The sequence below is a fragment of the Stenella coeruleoalba genome, assembly GCF_951394435.1.
Source record: "Stenella coeruleoalba genome assembly, chromosome: X".
In the NCBI taxonomy this organism is placed as follows: domain Eukaryota; kingdom Metazoa; phylum Chordata; class Mammalia; order Artiodactyla; family Delphinidae; genus Stenella; species Stenella coeruleoalba.
The window spans coordinates 18,284,371-18,297,318 of record NC_137152.1 but is presented as its reverse complement, the minus strand read 5'-3'; the positions used below and the strand labels follow the sequence as shown (position 1 = coordinate 18,297,318).

The 12,948-nt window shown below is 38.9% G+C and overlaps 1 protein-coding gene across 2 annotated transcripts in view; it reads right to left on the bottom strand.

Moving 5' to 3' along the window:
• The window catches only part of POLA1 (DNA polymerase alpha 1, catalytic subunit), a 305,648-nt gene that overhangs the window by 97,643 nt on the left and 195,057 nt on the right, over window positions 1-12,948 (bottom strand). For both annotated transcript variants that reach the window (XM_079911477.1, XM_079911478.1), the window contains exon 35: window positions 5,236-5,352. In XM_079911477.1, coding sequence (XP_079767603.1) covers window positions 5,236-5,352 — 117 coding nt within the window. The remainder of the gene's footprint in view (window positions 1-5,235; window positions 5,353-12,948) is intronic.

Genomic DNA, 12,948 nt, shown 5'->3' with positions numbered 1-12,948 from the left:
CCACGTGACTGTGGTAGCAGAGACTGCAGTGATGTATTTACAGGCAAAAGAACGCCAGGGATTACCAGAAGCTAGAAGAGGCAAGGAATGATTTTCCCCTACAGGTTTCAGAGGGAGAGTCCCCTACGGTGCCTGTATATCAGGCTTCTAGCTAGCTTCCAGAACCATGAAACAGGACATTTCTGTTGTTTTAAGCCACTCAGTTTGAGGTACTTCATTACAGCAGCCCTAGGAAACTAATATAGTACTAATGGAGTCTTACATTACGTAAAAATAAACCACTTGGGTCTCAGAAAACCTGATAAGGCATGGCTTAGCAATTGTATGTGTCGAGAAATTATTATCTGTTTGAGCATATGAAACACTCAAAATGAATCAATGCTGTGAATATGGATACCAAGAAAGTTAATGCAACCCTAAAAAGACTTCAAAGAAATGTACTACCTAGAAAAGTTGGCAGTGGCAGGTTTATTCTGCTCCATACTAGTGCTAGTGAGAACTCACCAAGTGCTGCATGCAACTTTCTGAAAGCAAAGCACTAAAGAAATGATTGAAGATCTAGGAATACTTGGCCTAGCAGGGGAAAGCTTAGGAAGACAGCTACCTTCAAATATCTAAAAGGTTCTCAGAAAACAGGCAGAGAGTAGGTGCTTACTGAAGGCAAGAACAGAGGAAGGATCAGTCTAGCTTTGTGTAATACCATTCAACTGAACTAGGACCAACAAGGGAGGCACAGGACACAAATTTAGGCCAAATGTAAGACCTATCTAGCTAATGAAAATAAAATAAACTTTAAAAGTATGTTGAATGAAGCAACCCAAGTGTCCATCAACGGATAAATGGATGAATATATTGTGGTATATCTATCCAATGGACTACTGTTTGGCCATAAAAAGGAACGAAGCACTGCCACAGGTTACAACATGGATGAACCTCAGAAACAAAGCCAGACACACAATGTCACACGCTGCATGGTCCCATTTATATAAACTATCCAACCTAGGTAAATCCATAGAGACAGAAAGCAGATTAGTGGTTTCCAGGGGCTGAAAGAAGGGGAGGAATGGGCCGTGACTGCTTAATAGGTACAGGGTTTTCTTTCGGGAAAATGAAAACGTTTTGGAACTAGATAGAGGTAGCGATCACACAACACTGTGAATGCAGCAATACTAAGTGCCACTGCATTCTTCACTTTAAGATGGTTAATTTTGTCATGTGAATTTCACCTCGATACTTTTTAAAAAAATGAAAAAAAGTATATTGAAAAGGAAGGCTAGCATCTGCTCAGGCTAAGCAAACCTGCATGTAGAATCTAGCAAACTCTGCATCAGAAAACAAGCACAGGAAAATCAGAGCAGAGAACTCCAAAAGGCCCTTCGTGGTAAAAACCCGTCATCTACTGGAGGGTAACCCATGACTAGATACAGATGTTTAAGACTTTCCATCACAGTCCCAAGGTTCTCTTCCTGTACAGCTTATGATTACTGCCTTAAGAGACCACAACTATCTTCATGTTTTCAACTTATGCAGAAACAAGACACTGTCCCACGTAGCCTGGCAACATTTGCACTGTCTCTAACCTACTTTTTAAATCAATAATCCGTCAGCCGCAGCCATTTTGAAATTGCAACACACAATGATCACAAGTTCAGTATTTCCCTTCTCCCTTGAAGGCCAGAGTCCTATATGGTACCGATGTTCCGTTACAAAAGATTTTAACAATTTTACAACTGAGGATAATGTGAGAAACACTAGGGGTGTCCCACAGTAGGACTAGAAGTCATTTCAGTGCCTTCCTCACGAGGGGTCTTCAAGTAATTTTGTCGAACAAACTAAACTCCGCCACAGGGCTCCTGCCCCCGACAGCGTCACAAGTAAATGTTTTCTTATCAAGTATGGATTCAAGTATGGCAATGTTAGTGAGGAAAAGTTTAACTTGGTTTGAAATCTTAGTTCTATTAAGGAAAAACCAAAACAAACAAACTAACGCTTTATTTTTGGTGAATTACATAATACAGGATCCCCTGGGGGTTCAGCTCACTAGCCATACAGACTTGGCCACCTTAAGTAAAAAACCACATCCTTAAAATAAATATATATTAAGATAATTATTCTCTAACTTGGATAAGTCTTGTCTCTGTCATCAGTGTGAAAAAGGGTTCTATTCACTTAGGAACTTACACATATACTGGAGTTTTCATTCCTGTATTTATCTGCACTTCCTATGTGCAGAGGATGCCAGAGAGTATATTCCTAATAATCAGCAATTTGTATACTGTTAAATTGCCGTGAACCTGAAAAAACTTAACTGATTTTTTTTAAGGTATCTGAGAAGAGAGACATGTCTAAAACCCTGAGAACAAAACCGTCCCAGCTTTCTTTCTTGTAACACTGGCAAGAGGAGCCAGAAAAAGAGCCAGCTCTCATACCCCAAGTCAATTCTGTAAAGTACTCAAGCCAATTGCAACTCAGGGCTAAATGAGAGATTTATCATGTGAGGATGAGACTGGCATAGTAAGAGGCAAGTACTTTACCATCAACCTTGACAACATATTTAAAGTCCCCACTAGTCAAACATTAGGAAAGTCTGGTGATTTTGTCCATATGGATATTCACAAATGCCTATTTTTGCCCACAGACATCAATTTTATATAATCCATGTAATGCTAAACTACTTTTACAAATAAGGAAATGTCCTGTTCGTTGCTATGTCCCTAGTCCCTAGCAAAGTGCCTAGGATATAGGAGGGGTTTAATAAACTATTATTAAATGAAAGTAACGTATGACTGAGACACAGCAACCCAGAACTTAAGACCCAGTTAAGCATAATCCTGCAAAATAGACCCTTTGGAAAACCCTGTGGTAATTACAATGATCCTGTCCATCGCACGACTGATTTTGGCGCTACCTTGGAACTATCTCTAAAAAGATGCAGCTTTTTCCTCCTACTAGGAAAGCCCAGGAACATCATAAATAGAATTAAGAGATTCCCCACTCATTACCAGCAACTGAAAATGGACTGCAAAAGAGTGGGCTGAGGCCCACCGTCAAGGTCCCTGTGAGGAATGGCGAAGAGCAGTATCACCAACCAGGATGCTCTGAACGTCCAGTTATTCCAGACGGTCATGTTCTGAGCAGCAACATGGCCTGAGCAGCTAAGCTAGGAAAGCTTTTCCCCGGGAAGAGTAGTTGATAACCTTGGTAAATGCCTGCCTAACATGCTCCCATCTTGAGGACAAGAAAATGAAGGGAAAAAATACTTCAAAATGCATGTGTTCGTTCACTCATTTAAAAAAGGGTCATAAATAATAAAAGATAACCTGATGTATTAAAGCACTACCAGTAACATCAGTAGCATTTACTGGAAAGTTTCCGATCTACTAGCTGTACACTTTCCTTTCACTTTCTCTCACCAGGAATGGAATCCTAAGACCGGCTGACTTTCTAAGAAGTAATTCAGTTTTCACTGAACTTGACCTGATGAGCTAGATGCTTAAAAAGTCTCAAAGGCAGCATCGGTTCATGAAGCAAGGTGATTCCCCTGGAGCGTACAACTGGATTGATGAGTCACACTAAATATATATACTTTTGCTTTCTTTTCGCACCTGCTGATGCAAATCTTAGGATGAGACTGACGTAAAAAGAATTCGCTATAACACATATAAAATATGTGTTCCATATTTTTAAAAAAATCTACATCCTACTTTGCTAATTATCAAAGATATACTAAATAAGGCAAGGAACATTTTATACCTATCAAATTAGTTAAAAATAAATTAATGATAATGCCCAAATGCTGCAAAGGCAGTGGTAAAACTGGTACTTAAGTTGAGATAATCCATTAAGAAAGTAATGTGGCAACATGAATCATGTCCACATTGTATTTATGCACTTAGATATGTACTGTTGATAAGAAATATTTGAAATAATAAATAATTGAAGCAGGAAAGCATTCATCACAATTTTCTAGTAAAGGGATAGTGAAATTGCCTAAAATGTCCAATGAGAGGAATGGTTAAATTTGTGTTTAAAAGTTTTGGTACTGAAAATTAACTAGCAACAGAGACAGATGCTCAGAAAAAGACAAACATGATACAAAAGTGTATCTTCATTATGACTGAAACCACATAAAAAATACATATGGATATGCAAAAGAACAAGGGTATACACAACAATGGTGGTAGCCCTTTGTAGTTCTTGACTTCTTGTTAAATTTTGTGAAATGATATATTATCTTACAATTAAAATAAAAACCCATGAGAACTTTAAAATATTTTTCTAAAACTAGCCTGCGTATCAACCCTTTTCAGTGAAAAGATCTGAAGATAAAATCTGGTTGTAAAACTGGCCTATGAGTTAAAAAATAAGTAAATAACAAGTTCCCTATTCTTACTCTCTTCTCACCCAGATCCTTACAAATCCTTGGACCAGATAAATTTGGAAAGTGAGGCATATTACAGTCCTGTATTGGTGAGGCAGACTTCACATTATCATTTTACAGGTTCCAGGACAATCTACAATAAGTCCTGTTTAACCTTGGCCAGCCCAGAGTTGGCTAGAAGTACTTGATCACAAAACCCTCTTTGCCTGGAAGACCTTCAAACATTCCTCTCCGCACAGTTTGGGAAATGCTGCTTGGGTCCATGATGCTCAGAGGGGGCGACAGAGGGAAGGCATCTTAATTACCAGTAAGGTGCTTCCAGACTATGTGCTCCCCAGATGGGAGTCACCAACGAGAGACTGCCTTATCCCTCAGGTGTACGTACTAAGGACGAGAAAACGCTTGAGAACTACTCCTCTGTGCTGCTACTTAGAAACAATGGAATCCCATACAAATCAAATAAGCCCTTTATGGGATAGGTTTGGGAGGTTTTCTGGCCCCTGCAAAAGGGGTTCTGATCCAGTCCAAAGGTAACAGCAGTTTCTACAAAGGAAAGTTATCTATTCTCTGTAATTAAGAAGTGGCAACCAAAGATATGAGTAACCCATATGGGAACCAGTCAGCTTCTCTTTTAGATATAAATATATACTGTTCATGATGTGAAAAATAAAGCATGTATCTTTTTGAAGTCTGGATATTTTCTTAAATACATGTGTGCAGGGTGTCACCACAGGGCATATACCAAATATCGACTTCCCAGAGCTAAGGGAGGAGCAAGCTCCCCCCAACACACACAGACACACACACACACACACAGACACACACACACTTCTTGAGCATGATACGACCGTCACCTCTGGTCGAAGTGTAGCTTTCATGCAGACTTGGCAAAGAGGTCCATTTCGGGAGAACTGAAGGGGAAGGTGCCGAGTTCGATTTCGACATGTTGGCTCCTCACAAATCAACCAGCCCTGGAGAGACAAAGGATGCTTCAGTCCTATCACCGCCATCAACTAATACAAATAAAAACCATATCGTGATCAAGATAGACTCACTGTGATCAAGGTAGACTCATTTCATTCAAACCCTCCTTAGAGATTCTGAAATAGCTCTCTACCCTTCTTTCCTGATGTGTTAATTTGATCTATGCCCCAAACATAAAAGTCAGGAAACTCATAAAGTTAAAAAAAAAACAAATCACATGAGACATTATTTTCTTTACTTAAAAGAAATCCCCAACCCCACCGAATACATCAAAACCTCCAAATAAAAACTCGTATGATTACATGCAGAATGTAAACTGATGGGTTTACAGGAAATTATAATCTAAATAGGAAAGCAAGGTCTAAAAGCTTTACACAAAGCCTAAAAGCAATTCACTATGGGCTGGCTTTAAGAAGCAAGTTGTATGGTACCAACTAAAACAACACAGAGAAGGGAGGGATTCATGTAGCTTCTACCTATCTGAGACATATAGCTACTACCATACCAAAATACCCTGAACTAGAAAAGAGAACCAGTGGTTCTGAGTCATAGGCAACTGTTTGTTCCAATTCCTAGGGCTATAACCACATTTCCTTGATTTGAGGACATGGTTTTATTCACATTTTAATGTTTCTGAAACTCAGACACCTTTACAAGTGACATGTATTTATGTTTCCTCCAAAAAAGCTGTTAAGAGTGCAGCTCACAATCGATGGCCCCTCAGAATTAAAGACACAAGATACTTTGCTTTAGCCTGTTCTAGGTATGGGGGAGACAGAGGGATTGTGGGGCTGACAGCAGCAGCTGGTAATACATTTTAAATGTAGCCTATAAAACTGAACATGAGACTAGTTTTTTCTTGAAGTATCAACTTAGGCATATTAATAAAGGAAACAGTAGCATTCAAGGAAACCATGTATGAAAAATGCAGGACTGAACCACCCCTTAATCATTCATTTGGGTTTGTGACACTATTTGCTACCTGAGGCTTTACACACTTGCGAATGTCTATCAGTTAATATTCACAACCATAGCTGTAATTCATTCAATTCTTAACAAAAAATTTTAAAAAGCAAGCAGATAGGTCAATTACCATGTTTTGAGACAGTAAAGTATTAAGTACCAGAATACAACCCAGAAGTTAAAATTATTTTTTAATTTTTAAAATATAATGTTCAAAAGCTACAGTTCTTTTCAGATGTTTTTGAAACTTGATTCCATCAATTTACGACAACTTCATGACTCACCAGGTGAGCTGCCACCCAGGGAGATGCTAAATTGTCACCTCACCTGTTTCTAAAGCAAACACCCAACTCTATCTCTGACAGAGTTACTAACTAAATGTCCTTTCAAATCATATAGAAAACAGATAATATAATTTGTCTAGACTTCCTACCAGTTATAATTAACATTAAAGAGGTCTTTTCTTCTTTGTCACCTCTCTATTCAGTACTTATTTGGGTTTGTTTGTACTTACTATCTGTTAATCTCCCTTTACAAATGACAACAATAACTAGTGCTATTATGCATGGAAATTAAACATGCTGATAACTGTGTGAAGGGAACTGGGGCTGAAAAAAAATATTAGAAGCCTGTAACTCTTTATTCCTCTTGTTTTATTTTGATAATTAAGCTTTTGGTCTTGGCGTATTTTAAATAAAACTCTTCTATGGGGGAAAGAGGCCTAATCATATTCAATATATGCTTTGCTTCCATTCAGTTTTGTCGAGTACATTTGGTTAACCCTTTGTTCCCCCAGCAAATATTGACTGACTGTGCTAAATATACCTTTCAAGGAACATTTGAGCTGTTAAAAATAAATATGCCAGGCCTTTGAAAATATTCCATGATGGCGCAAATCTTACGTTACAAGATCTCACAGTGCATTTTGCCTCTCATAGGTGATAAAAACAAAGCAAAAGAAAATACTAACGTTGTATAAATTCCCTTTGAATTACCACTCACAAGGACAAAATTAAACTTATTTTCATTTCCAATTTGGGAAATAACATGCCGCCCAAAGGTACATTGCCAAGTCAGTGGAAGGAAAAAAAAATTAATAATGTGTAGTTCTTTGGAAGTCCAACCTATAAAAATGTTTGGCTTTTAATAAAAAACCCCAGAACCACTCTAAGGATGTCTGCCATCCAAATATGTCATTTTATTATGCAATGCCACATTGTCATAACCAAGAGTAATACGGTCATTAAGTTTTCCGATGGCTACTTTAACCATGTTTGTAAGTAGAGGGTTCAAAAGACGTGACTGCTGGCCTGTCCAATAGCAAAACAAACCTTTACCAAAACATGCAAAACTCTATCACCTGTTGCTTTAGTCTCAGCATCACTAATTCCTTGAAATCACTGTGTATGAAATTGTGTCAGATGCTGATTGGTTCTGATTGCTAAATTATATTTCTGAGGCCTCAACGAAAATGGTTTCTGTCTGCACATGCTAAAAAGGGATCGATTTCCACTTGTAACTGAGGTGTTCTTGGTAGCCGCACCTCAAACACAAACTGCTATTCATTTGCGTACATCTGTATTTTTAGAAGGATGCACACACAGAAATCACCCACACCCGGAAATGTGGTGCATAGGAGGCATTCAAAAATATCTTTTGAAGAAGATAAATAGAAGCAATAAAATAAAAATGCACAGGAGCAGATTTATGGAAAACAAGGAAAGGGTCTAAAATTCACAGGAGAAAACAACTTCACAGCAGTTTTCATACTCTGAAATCAAATATATGATGATGGGTCTTTCTCCCATTCCCAATCAGTTACCAAATCTGTCCGCTGGCCTTATAGTCCCATTATCACCAACCTCACTCAAGCCCAGACCTCAAAACTGAACTACTGTAATAGCTCATGCCTGGTTTCCCTGACTCCATGCTCTCCCACATCCAATGCACAGAGTTGCGAGTGTAGCTTCCCAAGGCCTCTCCACTCCCATCCCCCAATGGTATACCTTCCACAGAGGATAAGAACACATGCTATGGTCCCATTCCTCCTTTCTCATCATTCTCTTACGCCAGCTCTTCGCCCCACAGTGGTGGTTTTCTCACTGTCCTCACCACTTTTTGCCTGTTGCCAACTCCTTGTCTCTGCTCATGCTGTATAACCTCTGCCTAAAATGCCCATTCCTTGAGCATCAACTTCTATTCCTCTCCCGTAAAATTTTCCCAGCCCTCAGGAACTTCTCCCTCTAGCCCAGCTGCCACTGAGCACACTCTGCTTTGCACTCTCCTGGAACCGTCTTATTTTACCTCCCTAACTGGACGGTCAGGCCCTCAGGGAATGACCCACTTTGGATCTGGTAGTGTCCCACCCAATATCAAGCACAAGCATTCACACTCAATCAAGAAAACTGAGCTGAGGTTATGAAAAGGTTATGCACTTCAGTGTGGTCTCTCCCCTCCCATTTATTAATAGGTAATTTTGTATAAAGTTGCCAAACCTCTCTCTAAGCCTCAGTTTCCTCGTCTATAAAACAGGAGGTAATAATATTTACCCTATTAGAGTTGTTTACCCTATTAGAGTTGTTATAAGAAAGCGCGCACAAATGTTCAGTAAATGTCAAATACTGTTATTATCCTCCATATGCCTCCGGTACTGGGGAATGTCAGTGCTGTACTTACAGCTGACAATGCATTATTCAAAATGCACTATTCTAACCAGGAAAGAGCCTGGTCAGTTTCTGCCTGGTGTTATCCCAAAATGGAGAACTTAGGGATAACCCGTAAGATTAGGTGGAGCTGCTTCTCAATTTGATTGCAAAATAGTACAACTATGCAGAAGTGCTTTATTTTGGGATTTACAGAGATTTTCAAGAGACAACACAACACAGTACTGCAGTGACGTATGACTTAAACTGTAATGGCTCTCCAGGAGTGCGGTGACAGGGTTACAGGGCGAGGTCTGCCAGCATGCGTGCTGTTACAGAGTTCATCGTATCATTACTATTTTTCTAGAATGGCCATTAACTGCTCCTCTCCCCAAACTATATGCACTTTGAGAATACCAGACACTCTTTTCACCCAAAACCATTTATAAATGTTCTGGGGTTCCCGTGCAGTCACATTTTTCTGTCACAGAATTATCCCCAGTGTAAAACGGGTCTTCTTATAGACAGTGCACAGTATGGGCCCACAGCTGCTTTTGAAGAATGACATGTTGTGATTTGGGATTTCCAGAAATATCAAAAAACAAATTGCTTTCTGACCCACATTTGCACCCAAAACTGGGAGAAAATTTTCCTAAGATCTCCAGGGGAAGTTTTAACAGGAACATAATTTTGCTTTTAAAGTTAAATCTTCTACACTCCAGCATGCTGGCGTGTCAAAGAGTGATTATTAAGTCTCAGAGAGGTGCCAGGGTAGGAGACGAAAGAGCAGATCAGGAAAGATACACACATAAACTAGCTATTCACCAAAGTTAATACAAAAATATTTTTAACAAAATTATCAAACAAAACAAGTGGAAAGTGCCTCGTCGGTCAATGTAAGAATTTTAAATATTATTAAAATTGATTTTTAAAGTAAGACACCTCTTTAAGTGAACAGTCACATGTCATTTCATCCAAGTTATTTGAAACTTATTGATCTTATCATCTGTGCAAGGACCAGACTCTGCCATCAGTTTGCTGAAAAGATAATGGAGCACTCCCAAACTGTTATGATAGGTTAGATGCAAACAGTGGTCCTCATTTAGACACAGAGAATAGCACTACAAGTGGAAAAATTCCAACCTCAGCAATTGTATATTACAGGATAAATTAGCAAGTTGTTCTGCTTTGCCTCGCATCAAATTCAATACCCTAGGCTTGTTATTTTAATTTGCAATCAGAAGCTGAGCATCAGAAGATGTACCTGAGGTACATTAAAGAGCCCCATGCAAGCCATCTTCTCCTGCTATACTGTGAGCAGAGAAAGCCAACAATTACCAGCAATTTTATTTTACCACTGTAGGACAATACTAGAACAGTTAAAACTGTCTCCGTACAAGCAACCAGGGAAAATATACTTGAAATGACTTTATACGGAAAATTACATTTTGGGGGAAAAAGTTCAATGGAGGACATGTATCTTTCTGTATGGGCAGCTAAAATCTCTCCTAGTATATTCAAGCCTATTCTATAAAATACTCTCCCTATTCATCCAACTCAAAAGCAAGCTACATTCTTAGGCTGTAATAGGTCACAACTAAGTACACAGTACCTTGCTTCAGGAATAATTTTGCTTTGTCTGTCAATTGTCAACAAAGCACAAAGAGCTCATGCAACCCAGCCATGTACTGTGGATGACAGAGATCTAACAAAATACAAATAGTAAGAATACAAGATTTCTGAGCCGCCCTGTTTTCACTTTACACGAGGAACTGAAAGCATTTTCCTCTCCACATTCCATTAATCTCTATTGTATTACAAATCTTTTCATAAAAGACTCTTTTTTTCCCCTATGTGAAGCTACAAGTGACTTGGGGATGTAATATTCCAACCATGATGAATGTCCGACTTTCCAACATGAATGGTTACAAATGGATGTGTCAGTTAAGGCATACAGTCATTTCAACAAGGAAAAAAGAAAGAATCAAATGGAATGAGATGGAAAAATGGCTACTCTGATGCTCACATTAATATTTTAGTGATGAGGCCTCTAAGAAAAATTGTCCATTACTTCCAACACGGCTCCGGCCTCTCAACTCCTCGCTCTTGAAAAAACATCACCTTAGGTATGTACACATACTAACAAATAAACTTCAAAAGTTAACTCAAGGCTTAGTTTCATCAATATGTACACAGAAAAAAAGACTGGAAGGAAATACTCTAAAAAGCCATCTGTGGTTATCTCTAGGTAGTTGCTTCTGTTTCTGTATTTTGTAAAATTTCTACAAGTGTATATTGTTTTTTAATCAGAAAACTGTTATTAAATGGGGGGGTGGGGGAAAGAGACAGTTTTGCCAAGAGTGTTCAATATAAGTGAATTACTAACACGTCTGAAAAATATTTTGAGCTTTAACATGTGTTTGGTTGTTTCCAAAATGATTTTTCAGAGAATGGGCTTACGGGAAAAAAAGGCACATAAAAAACATTTTCTTAAAAATTTTTTTTTACTCTCAGAAATTTCAAGAGTAGGTCGATTTAAGCACATAAGCAGTTTCCAAATAGAAAGTGGCAGGGCATGCATTATTAGTATTACAATCATATATGAAATTAAGCTACTCACTAAAATGCACACAGCCTTCTATGGAATATGATTTGATCTCCAAGGGTAGGTAATAAATCAGTTTTAAAGAGAGGTGCTTTGTTCCTCAGGCCTCTTCCCCTGTCTTTATTCAGTGTACGAATGGATCAGCTTAGATGTCCAGGGTAGGGATCAAATAAAAAATTCAATCAGGAGGGCATGCCTAGAAACTTATTACTAGCAGAGCTTCTTTGCTTTGCTCAAGTCTAGCTAAAAGTAATTTTTATTGTTCGTTTGTTTCCAGGCTATTTATCGGCATGGTTTAATATGATATACCTTTGGGTACTGAACAACAAATGTTCAAACTGAACTATCTATGCAGTTGCCTCAAAGGGCATCTTAAAATCAGAATGGACTTCAAACCATCACCAGGCAGTGTTTGTTCATTTAACTTTAATTATTTTCTCCTTGAGAATGGTACTAATGAAACTGAATATCTTTCATGGTTTCGAAGGACCGTCTGAATAGTCTGTAAACAGAACTAAGGGTAGACGAGAGATCTGGCTGAGCCAGGGGGTTGCTAGGTGATGTAGAATGTAAACCCACAAACTTGTTAAGGTTTGCTTTGCTTTCATGCCACTTTCACACACTCTCAAAAGTTTTGAGAATTGATTTTTCAGGTGGCCATTAAAAAAAAAAGAAGAGAACCCCCCCCCCCTCCGAAATACTCCCCCAAATGCTCTGCCAGATTCGGAAGAGTTGAAATCCATCTGACCTTTGGCTGTAACCTGGGAAACTTTTGCTTTTACGTAAATGTAGGATCGTGTATTTTATGAATGCCATCACCAAAGAAGCAAATCCACAAAAGTGGATTTCCAAATTTCAAAACGACATGTCTAATCTTTTCTTATTCAACTTGGAATAAAATAAAGATTTCTTTCCAGAAAAAAAAACCTGTGACCACAGCTTAGAGGGATTTGGGGCACAAAACCCACAACCCCATGGCAAATACCTCAGCACAGATTACCGTAGTGACAGACCTCTCGGTTTAGCCCCTGGAGGCTCTCTTCTGGCCTATACACCAGGTCTCACTGCCTGTAAGGCTTCTTTCTCCCTGCCGCCCCTCCCCCAAGCTCCTTTTTAAGTAGCTGATCAGAGATTGTCCAGTAAGAGCACTTTATTAGATCATCAGGCAGAGGGGTTCACAAGTACTGAGAGCAATGGGCTCAAATGCGGCACATCAGTTTTAATAGACCAGGGGCTACTAGTAAACTGCAGATACTGCTGAGAACTTTCCATGCACTGAACTCTTGAAAAAGCACCGTCTCTCCAGCTTAAATGCAGCTGCCTCTTTCAATGCCGCAAATGGGTAAATTTGACAAAAAAGCCACCATTAAGAC